At 39.1% G+C, this 12772-nt stretch overlaps 1 protein-coding gene across 6 annotated transcripts in view; it reads right to left on the bottom strand.

The window, feature by feature from the left end:
• The window catches only part of ANKS1B (ankyrin repeat and sterile alpha motif domain containing 1B), a 396936-nt gene that overhangs the window by 233939 nt on the left and 150225 nt on the right, over positions 1 to 12772 (bottom strand). For 4 of the 6 annotated variants that reach the window (XM_060777255.2, XM_067469140.1, XM_067469138.1 and 1 more), the window contains one exon: positions 4199 to 4305. In XM_060777255.2, the coding sequence (XP_060633238.2) occupies positions 4199 to 4305 (107 nt within the window). The other 2 variants (XM_060777259.2, XM_067469141.1) reach the window with 2 other exon arrangements.

Here is a 12772-nt window from a genome sequence, read left to right on the forward strand (position 1 = left end):
TTATACATTTGCCACCTGCCTATCTCAGTTCTTTGATGCATGTATCTGCATGAGACATGAATTTTCACACAGGTTGATTATTAACATAGAACACATTCTAGACCAGTGGTTCTCCACCTGTGGGTCCCCAGGTGTTTTGGCCTACAACTCCCAGAAATCCCAGCCAGTTTACCAGCTGTTAGGATTTATAGGAGTTGAAGGCCAAAACATCTGGGGACCCACAGGTTGAGAACCACTGTTCTAGATGCACTATTAAAAGTAAGACAAAGAGTAGATTATTCCTCCAACTATTTATGCCTAGATTCAATGATGATTTGGACTGTCACTAAGTTCTAGTTTCATCTGCCTTATTTTAACTTTGTCTGGTTTTAGATAACAACTTCATATGTTTGTGTTTCCAGAGTTATTTTTCACATATGTGTAATAGCTTATGGTTCATGATATAATCAACATTCATGTTCTCAAGTTTGTTTTTCCCCCAACAAAACTTCTTATAGTGTATTGCTGAAGGCTTTCATGGCCGGAATCACTGGGCTGTTGTAGGTTTTTCAGGTTGTATGGCCATGTTCTAGAAGCATTCTCTCCTGATGTTTTGCCTGCATCTGTGGCAAGCATCCTCAAAGGCTGTGAGATTTGTTGGAAACTGGAAAATTTGGTTTATATATCTGTGGAAGGTCCAGGGTGGGAGAAAGAACTCTTGTCTATTGGAGCTAGGTGTGAATGTTTCAATCGGCCACCTTGATTAGCATTTGATGGCCTGACAGTTTTTAAGTGTGGCTTGTTACTGCCTGAGAAATTTCCTTGTTGAGAGGTAACCATCTTATAGTGCTCTCAATCCATATTGTGAAGGCAAGAGTTAAATATCTATGTAAAGGAATTATGCCCATTAGTTCATTAGGCTTACTAAGCCTTTAAAACCAGACAAGACGCTGTAATCTGTAATTGGCTGAAGTACTTTAATTGCCAGGACATAACTCTTTCACTGTCTTAACAGTCAGTAAAATAGCACACCTATCATTGCATTGCTATATCCTTGATGTCATCAGTGCCCTTTCAGCAGGTGCATACTATTCCATTATGACACTTCCTCCTCCCCTAAAGGATACAACAGCTCCCTTTTTGACAGATAACTAGTGATATTTTAAATGGAATTCCTGAGGCATGACCATGTAAAATACTGGCTTTGAGGCAAGTTTTAAGGTGAATATTCTTGCACTTTGATAAAACACTTTTATTGACCCCAATGAGAGTATATTGAGGATTAGCAATAGGGTTAGTGCTGTGATTAGGATTAGCTATAGGATTTAGTATATACTTCCTATATTTTAGTGTCCTCTCTGAATGGGGCCAACAAATGCATTACATGTGCTTCTGGATATATGGTTTGCTGATAAATGGCATGCCACTCAATACATCATATTGGTTGCTGGGAGGCAGGAGGGGGAGGATCTATTGAGACAATTTTTGTTTTAGCAATTTTTATCTATTTGTAAAATTATATGGCCAAAAGATGTCTCCTGTTTACAATTAAACAGGAGACAATGTCATAGAACATAGCATCATAGGGGTAATTCTGTGTGAATTCTGCACCAAGACATGACTCTTAAGCGAACAAAAAGCTTTGTCCTGGTGTTGGAAGGCTAAAACTCATGCACAGACCATCAACAGGTTGTCTGTGCTGCTTTTTTGTAGCCTAATCTTTAGGTTGATAGGTTTGGACTCAGTTTGGGGATCAATATTCTAAAAATATATAATGTTTGAAGAAGAAAAAACATATTTTATATATTAATAACAAATAACAATAGAAAATGATGGCAGGAAGCACGCCCCCCCTCCCACTGCATTGCTTTAATAAGGCGTTGCTTTCCTTCATTTGTGCTCATAACATGTCAACTAAATGCTTGTACTGTATATCTAAAAGAATTTTAATCTAAGGGAATATTCTTTGTGATTCTAATGAGAAATTTACCAAATAATCCTTTTATCTCAAAAAAATGTTACATATCAGAATGTGATTTAATATCATATCGTATTGTTATTGAAAAACACCTAAACAGAATATTGATTTTATGATATTTATACCAATATCAAATACATTATCCCCTTGAATACATTCCTGCCTGAAATATGTAGTAAGACAATGCATTATTTTAAATATATGTCTGATGATGTTGCTTAGCAACACAAAACAAATAAGCAACAGAATGCATTTCAAGAAAATAAAGGAAAACATGGAAAAGAGGACCAATAAACAATTAAACAGGTTTTTGATTGTACCCAGCTTGATATAATATTATTATTATAATAGCCAGTTAAATAATATTGGCTGAATATTTCACTGATGGAAAATCAGCATGTATGAAACAGACCTTGGCCCTTTGCACACTTGTTTAGAAGTAAGCATCATTAAAACCAGACAGTTTTTACTTCTGAGGAGACATATATATGATTTCATTTTACAGCAGTAGCCCCATACACATCTGGGAATAAATTCCATTTAACGTAATTGAGCTCACTTATCAATGGATATATGCCATTACATGTTTTGGTAGGCTATGTTAACAGAACTAAGGAAGTATAGTGGAAGCATATATAAGCACATCAAAATGGTACGATAAGAAGCAAAGATATTGGTTACTTTTTACAAAATACTCAAGGTTATAACATAATATTTTTAAAATATGAATATAAAATGTAAAACATTTAATTGTCCATTTTATTGTCCATTTTATTGCTTTATTCATAACTGTGTAATCATTTGACAAAGTAAATATTGAAATTTGGTTATAGTATTAAGGTGTGGAAATAACTTTGGCCTCATGGTTCTTGAATGGCTTCAGGCATCTGAGGCTTACTTATAGTACTTAAGTGAGAACATCTGTATAAGTATATCATGAATGACACAGAATGCTCAAAAACCCATTGATGACTTTACACTGTGTCCAATTAATCACTATCCTAGTATGCCAACCATGTCTATATAACCTCACCAGCTGAATACAATACACATTAATGTTTGTACCATAAAGATACTGTCTTGCTAAGAACCACTCCCCATTTGCAACTTTGCCTTCTGAATAAATCTCTGTGTAAGCCATTATCCTCTATTAACATATATGCTATTCATTATATTTTTGTTATAGTCTATTTTGATTGTAAATAAAGGGTTAGAAAAGGGTGGATCTCATGAAATATTAGATGCTTACATTCAAGCCAGTTTACAAAATCTTGCATGAAAGAAACTGGATGGATATTGACGACAAGTTAGCATTTGTAATAATCTATTATGATAGATAAAATGCATTCAAGGTTCTTTTAGAAATTCAGTTGGGGGAAAAATCTTACCAGTGGGATCAAAATGCCCTATTAAAAGCCCTGCTTAATTTTTTTTAAATCAAGAACATTGTCAAAATTATTTATTTCATATAATATATGCACATTTTCTATATTGATAGTAGCATTATTGTAGGTAAAAATCTAATTTTACAACTAGAAAAGACAGGGGTGTGTGTGATAACAATAGATCTGGAACAACAGGTGTGGTGAGTGTTACTACAGACAGCCACTGGAAGGTGTATATCGCAGGGATGGAAATTGTTTTGCTAGCTAACCTACCTTTTTCAACATGTATTCATTTCTGTAAAAATATTTTATAGGATTAGAGTAGCATACCAAAAATGTATACTCTATACCAAAGATATCTAGATTGTCCATTTCTGTTAACCATTTCAGTTAAATGCAGGTGGATTTTAAGACTATATTTAAAGGAACAGCCAGACATTTCCATTCACTTATATAGCTTTTTAAAGGCTGAAAATACAGTTCTTGATCTGAACATTCAGAAAAAGATATAGAAGCAGAATACTGCTAATGTAATATAAATGAACATCTCTGCAATGCTGTGCTCCCTACAGGGATGTTTGTTGTTATCATAAGCAAGAAAACCGTTTTCCTGAAAGAGTGGTCTAGAGGTATTGAGCTTTGCTTTCTTCAAAATGCTTAGAAATAAAATGTGAAGAAAGCAGAAGAGTGGCTCCAAATCTCTATGCTCACAGTGACAAAAGACAGGTTTATGTAAAATGTTTATTCTAAATCATATTCCAAAATATAAAACAGATTTCATTCTGCATTGTATATGAGCTCATGAAGCAAAAGAGCAAATATAATTTTACACTATTATACATAGAAGATCACTTACCATAAACTGTACATTGTCAAATCCATTAGCCAGCAAGTGGTTTTCATACTGAGGTAGCCCAAGATTTTCCAACCATTGTCCCACTGTTTGGACAGGGCATCTGGGTGCTGAAAGAGTTTGAGAAGGGAGGCGTTTAAGTAGCGAATATCCATCCACAGGATAATAACGATGGTCCTGGGCTGAGAGGTGGCATTGCCACATTGTGTTCCGGGAGAAGTTGGTATCAAAGGAGCCCGCCAGCTTGTCAAATGAATGCTTCCAGCAAGTGAGAAAATCAGAAGTAGCACATACTTTCCAGGGCAAGCTATAGAGTACGATCTGCTCCTAGCTCAACATTTCATAGGTATTAATCTCTACTACAGACCAGTACGTCATGTGGTGGAGGAAAAGGCATATCAAGCTGTCAGCTGAGCTGTTTTCCGCTATATGTGATTGTTGAAATACTCCACAATGAGCAATGCGCTGCTAGCAGTAAGAAATCTTTTATCAAGTACTCCTACACTCATCAGTATGCAGCTCCATGCTCCTTGCTCCCCCTTACTTGCTCCCCTTCATTACCCAGCCTAGGCTACACCTCGCATTTTCAATAATAGCCATCAGATAAGCCAGATTTTTTTGTCTGCAAGCTGTAAGCTTGATGCTGCTGCTGCTTCCACCTACACACCCATCCAAGCGTCAATCTTGAATGATGAGAGCAGTCAAAACACATGCAGAAAATAGCAGGTCATCAGAAGCACGCAAAAATGCTAAAATCTGAATAGAACCTTCCTACCAGTTATGCTTTAGAGATAGATCTGCTGTTGTAGAGGCTTAATGTTTCAAAAGACATCAGGCAACGCAATGCATTAACTGTAGCCTATGGCATGGCTTACTACTTGCTGCTTCTCTCCCCCCCCCCCTTTCTTTTTTTTTTAAAGACTGCAGCGAGGTTTGCTCGGCTCACAGTATGCCTTAAACCATTGTTCCGATTATAAGTTCTCCCCAACCAGCCAATAACAAATGGTAAAAAATATCTGCTGCATGTTTTCTTGTTAAAGCCGAGAACAACCTAAATTACACGACATCCGTTCAGTCAAAATAATTATTTCTTCATCTCCCAGATTCCTCAACCATAAAATTCTACAAGACATATCAGCAAGCCTACATCGTAATCTACTTAAAATTCAGTCTGAAAAGGTCATCTATTCTCACTAACGGTTAATGATTTTTTATGCGGGAAAAGAAAGAGTTGATTTTATTTCTCAGAAACAAAACCATTTGAAAAGAGAGACATGAATGCTCAGTAGATCCAATTCAATAAGTCCCATTGATTCAATGGTTTACTCTAATTAGAACTAATAGTTCAATTTAGACCTGGGAATATTTTAAACATTCAGTATTTTTTCAGTTTACCAGTCAGGGCTAATGATGACAAAACTAGAATAATGATGCATCTATAATCTATGTCTTTCCTCCTTTGAAAACATCAAATGCAATGTTTAACAACAGCACAATGGTTTCCTCATTCTAAATATACATGAGACATAGTGATTTGACATTACAAGGATCCTTTGTTTAAAGGAATTCTCAAAAAACACTCACTACAGATATACTGCTCTATAAGCCAAATGTGTATACACTGCATGTGATAACAAATTACTGCATACACAAACAACTGTATTATCAATTGTGTATACCTTAACATTTTTTCAGATGTCACCCATGTTCGGATATCAGCCAGAATGCTAATGCCCTAAATCAAGAAACAGCTTCCTAAGATCTACAGAGATACTCGCAGGAACATCTCAGCAAGCAAGAGTCCAAAAGTGGCAGGCTAAAACCCAGAACCTCAAGCCATGGCTGATACCAAATGAGAGATTCCCTCCTGGGCACACAGAAGACTGGGCGTCTTGGAAGGCGCTGAACAGACTGCGCTCTGGCACCACGAGATGCAGAACCAACCTTAAGAAATGGGGCTACAAAGTGGAGTCCATGGCATGCGAGCATGAAGAAGAGCAAACCACAATCCACCTATTACAATGCAGGCTGAGCCCTGACACATGCACAATGGAGGATCTTCTTAAAGCAACATCAGGGACACTCCAAGTGGCCAGCTACTGGTCAAAGGACATTTCATAGAATGCCAAGTTTTTAAACACATGATGATGATGATGATGATGATGATGATGATGATGATTATGTTGCAATCCCAGGTGACAGCAGGATTGAAGAGAAACAACTGGAAAAGCTGACACGATATTGGGATTTAAAGATCAAACTGCAAAGACTCTGGCACAAGCCAGTCAAGGTGGTCCAGTGGTGATCGGCCCACTGGGTGCGGTGCCTAAAGACCTTGGCCTGCACCTAAACACAATTGCCGCTTACAAGATTACCATCTGCCAGCTACAAAAGGCCACCTTACTGGGATCTGCACGCATTATTTGCCGATACATCACACAGTCCTAGACACTTGGGAAGTGTCCGACATGTGATCCCATACAAAAGCCAGCAGAGTGTCTGCTGTAGACTCATCTTGTTGTATTTCAAATAATAGTAGTAGTAGTAATAATAATAATAATAATAATAATAATAATATAATTTATATTCCGCTCTATCTCCCCAAAGGGATTCAGGGCAGATTCCAAACATTCAATGCTCGAATACAACAATACATCCAGGTTAACAAAATTTAAACAACCCAACTTATAAACACGAATTACAACCCGAATTAAATGAAAAACATAGTCTGTTATAATGGACATAAGACAAAACATCAAACATCGAATGGATGCAATAATTTCCTATTTCCTTGGGGCAAATTGATTAATCATTGCTCAAGTTTGAGCTGGTGTGGTGAGCATTACAACTGTACCCTCAGTTTGCTACTGATATGATAAATAAATAAACTTAACATTGCACAGTAGTCATATAGGAATCAAACAGAATATAAACTATGACATATTTCTAGTGCAACTCAAGTCACATGGAATTCTCTTGATCACTTTCAGATTTTATTCAAGTTCTGTAGCTTGACTGCTGATATTACCAATGATACATTACTGAATGGAGAATATCCATTGAAAATGGCAATCCAAATAAATTACTCAGTTTCATTACCAGTTTTTATTAATGTAAATTCAAATAATAAGGTTTTGGGACACTATCTAATATGAGGGAACGGAACCACACATCCTTTCAGGCAAACCTCAGTTCAAGAAACTGAGTAAAATTTATCTTTTAGCAATAAAAACATCTGAGTAGATTGGACGCTCCATCTAGACTGACTATATAATCCAGTTCAAAGCTATAGTTCCCAACCTTTTTTTAACCAGGGACCACTCTACAACATTAGTACCAAAAGGGTTAACCAATCAGTTTTAGTCAACTTTTGATTTGGGCTGATTATATGGGGTGCTGATTCCAAAAACTGCGTTGGATAGACCACATCAGCTCTAGTTTCTGATACAGAACATATGCCATCCAGTAGTTGCCATCTGCTCGCTCACATAAAATAATATATAATAATTGAGAGCTGATGTGGTCTATCCAATGCAATTTTCTGAATCAGCACTCCAAATAACTCCAAATGAATACACCAAGATTTTTTTTGTTAGTTGGGCTGTGTTATTATCCATGGATTTTGTTAATGCTCGTGTAAAAAAAGAAAAAGAGGACTGCAGTTGAAAAAAATACAAAAAGCGGAGTGCAAGACCCAAGAAACTATCCCTAAGAGCAACTACAACAACAACAACAACAACAACTTTGAGGGAGTAAACAGGGTATTACAAAGGGCTGTTTTCCTGTTGAAACTGATGTGTGGCAAAGGGAGCTAACAACAACAACTTTGTGGGACTAAAAGGGGTCTTACAAAGGGCTGCTTTCCCATTACAACTGATGTGTGGCAATGGGAACTAATAACAACAACAACAACAACAACAACTTTGGGGGACGAAACAAGGTCTTACAAAGGGCTGCTTTCCCATTGCAACTAATGTGTTGCAATAAAAGCTAATAACAACTACTACTACTACTACTTTGGGGGACTCTCCTTCTCCCTCTCCCTGTCCTCCAATGGCATTGGGGAGGCCATGAGAGGGCAACGGCAATGTTGCTGGCCTCTTTCCTTCCTTCCTTCCTTCCTTCCTTCCTTCCTTCCTTCCTTCCTTCCTCCCTTCCTTCCTTTCCTTCCTTTCCTTCCTTCCTTCTCTCCCTCTCCTTCTCTCTCTCCCGCTTTCCTCCAATGGCGGTACACACACCAGCCACAGACCTTATTTTGGTCTTGCGACCCACTAGTGGGCTGTAGCCCATGGGTTGGGAACTACTGACCTAGACTGAAGACTTAAACTATGTTTAAGACTGCATTTGGTTTATCTCATCACGTAAGATAAATCAAATATTTGACACCAACATCAACACACAAAGAAAGCTATAAGGTATTATTTTTCTTATGCTAAAATGCCAGTTAGCATTTCAATATATGGTATATTTCAGTTCTTTTAATTTCTTATTTCATGCCTTACTATCATTCTGGATATTTAGTTATACAGTACAATCATGAAAATGGGAAATTGTAAAATCGAGAATTTCTGTGGAAGGAATCCATTTATAGAAGGTTGTACAACGAATTACAGGGTTACACATGAAGACTGTCAATAAGAAAAACAAAATCAGACATGTATGGTGCCAAAAATCCGGGATACCTTTTCCAATTTTGCAAGCCTAGGTAGAAAGAAAAAACTGAAGTGGACTTATTCTAGCTTAGATAAACAGATGTTTTCCAGTCATAAAAATAGAATTGCCTGTACTCTGAAATCTCAGAGCTAAGCACGGAGGAGAAGTAATCATCACATATGCTGGATCTGTCAGTAGAATGATTTATTTATTTATTTATTTATTTATTTATGAAATCTAGCTCTTTTGTTTTATTGTGAGTGTATATAAAGAAAATAAACTGGAATACGTTTCGGTGTCCCAACAACTGTGTGGCCTCTCATCTGATGCAGCCTTCATCCGCCATCACATCCATTGTGACATGTACTATGTTACCATCTGCCTGCTTCGTTGTTGAAGTCTTCAGGTCGTGTTTGGTCTGGTTCTTCCCCTATGACCCTGTCAACTTGGGAGATCCCTCTGGGAGTACATGACTCTGACGACTTCGCTCACAAGTTTACTGGAACACACAAGTTCCAGTAAACTGGCAATCCATTGAGGGGAGAAATATGCTAGCAGCCAAGAAATACATACCCAGTCAGACTATTAGTTCATCCAGCTAAGTATTATCTACTCACAAGGACTGGTAATGGCTCCCCAAGGTGCCAGAGAGACATTTTTCCTACCCCTACTTAGAGATTTCAAGAACTAAAATCTGGGATCTTTTGGAGGCAAGGGATTTATCCTTACACCGAGTTACAGTCTTTTCTTTGAACAGACTGTCTGTTTCACACCATCACATGTAAACTTGGCAAAATTCAATCATTCAGAAGCTTTTTGAGATTATTCCTTTTTTATTCCTAACTAGCTGTACCCGCCACGCGTTGCTGTGGCCAACCTTCCCTCTTTCTCTCCTTCTTTCCCTCCTTCCTTCACTCCCTCTTTCCTTCCTTCCTGTCTTTCCTTCTCTTCTTCCTTTCTTCTCTATCTCTTTTCTTCCTTCCCCCTTTTCCTTTCTCTTCTGCTGTCTCTCTTTTCTTCCCTCTTTCTCTACATCTTCCCCTCTTCCTTCGCTCCTTCTTTCCTTTTTTTTTCTTTCCTTCTTCCTTCTCTAACTTTCCTTCCTTCCCCCTTTTTTCCCCTCCCTCTTTCTCTCCTTTCTTCCTTCTCTACTTCCTTCCTTCCTTCCTTCTCTCTTTGCTTCCATGCTTCTTTCTCTCTTTTCTTCTCTCTTTCTTTCCCTACATCTTTCTTTTCTTTCTTTCTTTCTTTCTTTCTACTCCCCTTCCCTCCCTCTTTCTTTCCTTTTTCTGTATTGTCATTTAGGTTTTTGGGGCTTTTTAAGTCCCTTCTGCTGTGTTTTTCAGTGAGGCTGACCTTTCTTCCTTCCTTTGGTTTTTGTTTCCATTCTTCCTTTTGTCTGTCCTTCCTTCCCCCCTCTTTCTCTTTCTTTCTCTTCTTCCTTCGCTCCTCTTTCCTTCCTTTTCTTTCCTTATCTCCTTCCTTCTTTCTCTACCCATTTCTTTCCATCCCTCTTCATTTCCTCTTTCTCTCTTTTCTTCCTTCTCTACCTCTTTCCTTCTTTCCTTCACTCTTTGTTTCCATGTTTCCTTCTCTGTTTCCTTCCTTCCTTCGATGTGTTTCCTCTTCCTTGATTGGGCCCGCCGTGGTGAAGGGAGGGGGTGTGGCTTACCGGAGGGGGGTGGGAGGAGGGAAGGATTGAGTCAGGGAGGGGAGGGGTGGGGGGGCGAAGGAAGGGGGCGTGGCTTACCAGAGGAGGAGGAGTGCATGAGCGGGGTGTCGGTGGGTGTGGGCAAGGTTAGATGAAGGAGGGGGAGGAGGGATGGTTTGGACAGGGTGGGAAGGGACAGGGCGGGGTTTGGACTGGGCGGGGCTTCCTTGGAGGCAGCGTGTTGTGGCGTGATCATGTGGGGCGGGCAGGGGGAGGGAGGGGCCGTGGTGTGGGATGATCGCGCGGGGTGGGGGAGGATGGGGGCGTGGCTTGCGCGGAGGGAGCTTTGGCCGGCAGGCCATGTGCACGCGCCAGGGAACTTGCAGCTGGGTGCCATTGCGCATGCTCAGTTGTTTTGTCCTTTTGTGAGTGTGTTGTTGTGTTGTTTTTTATTTTGATTCGATTTGTTTGTACCTTGTGGGTTGTGGTAGGTGCATGGGAATTTTGGTTAATTTTTGTTGGGGTTTTTTTGAGTTTTGCTGTCCCGTTGGACGCTCCTTACAGATTTATATATATAAGATATACAAGAGTTGAATGAAAAGTAATGCATCCACCTTCGTTACTTGGGTTTGGATGGGAATATTTCAATAAATCAAAGGCAGAAATAATCCTTAGAATGTGCTCTTTAACTACCACTATTCACTTTTCCACATAATCACCAGACATTTCTGCCAATGATAAACAAGTTTTCTGAAGCCGTCACGGAAGAAGTCGGAAGACACTCTGTTTCCGCAACCAGCATCTCACAGTTCTCTCAACATCTTCATCAGAAGCATAATGATGTCCCTGCAGATCTTCTTTCATTATCGGGAACAGATGGAAGTCAGACAGTGCTAAATCTGGACTGTATGGAGGATGTCTTATGGTGGTGAGATTCAGTCTCTGAAGTTTCAAGTCTGTGCGCTTTCATTTCAGGCATCAGCATCCTGGGTACCCATTGTGCACAGATCTTCCGATAGCCAAGCAAAGCAATAATGTCACCCACATGTTCTTGCGAAATGCAGGTTATGCTTGAAATTTCTCTCTGAGTTATATGATGATTGTCCTGAATCAATCTGTCAACCTTTTGCTTGTGAAACTTGGTGGTTGCTGTCACAGGATGTCCAACTCTTTGTTTGTTACGCAAGTCAGATGTTCCCACCTCACAATTAAACTTACTCGCCCAATGATGCACAGTGCTCACACCAACACAATCACCATAAACAGCTTGCATTCTCTGATGAATCTCCTTTGGAGTGACACCTTCTGCTGTCAAGAATTCAATGACTGCATGTTGCTAAAGTCGCACTGACTGATCGTCTGCACAGGGTTCCATATTTTGCACTTTAACAACACAACTGTTCAATGCTAAGGCTCCCTCCCATAATGGAACTGTAGAAGAGAGTCTACTGAACAAGCCAGTACCTGCCACATACCAGTACTGCCATCTGTTAAGGAGTTATGAAGGTGGAGGCATAACTTTTCATTCAACCCTCGTAATGTTATGACTTGCTTCAAAGCTTGTCTCTCCATTTGTGTTAGGCAATGTTTCTTTTTCCCCACAACCTTATGTTTTATGGCCAAATTTATCAATAGTGGAGTGAGAACAATGTTTTTGACCCAGAATGAGAGGCATAGATTGGGGCTGACACCACCCCAACCCTGGTAGTTCCACTATGTAGTAAGATAATAGCACTCCTATGAGATATGGATGTTACAGAGTTGCCTAATTCTAATTCCTACAGATGTAAATTCACTCATGAAGATGTAAGCTACCAAATTGTGTAAAGGTTATTCTCATTCCTTCCTTAAGAACACTACACATTTATACACATGTATATCCATGTTCCCAAGGACCACTTCCCTTCTTCCAAATAATATATAAAAGGAAATAGACTATGAAGTCATTATCTGATAGCATAACTCTGCTGGTGCAAATAAGGCTGTATCTGTGGATGTTATAGTAGAGCCTGTGAGTAATGTTGCAAGCAGTAGTATGGGTGCCAGAAGGAGAAAAAGGGTTTCTCAAGAGCGGAAATCTGATGAGGAACAACAGAGAAAAAGAATCCGGGATATACTTATGGCATCTACAGATGAGGACTCATTTGAGGGGTTCTCTGGGAATGAAGGGTCAATGAGTGAAGGACAAGAAGGAGACACAATGGACTGGACTAGGGGAAGAAAGAGGATTACTTGGGAGCAGGAATCGGATGAGGAACAGCAAAGAAAGAGAA

This window comes from Anolis sagrei, chromosome 5 (assembly GCF_037176765.1).
Source record: "Anolis sagrei isolate rAnoSag1 chromosome 5, rAnoSag1.mat, whole genome shotgun sequence".
NCBI classification, from domain to species: domain Eukaryota; kingdom Metazoa; phylum Chordata; class Lepidosauria; order Squamata; family Dactyloidae; genus Anolis; species Anolis sagrei.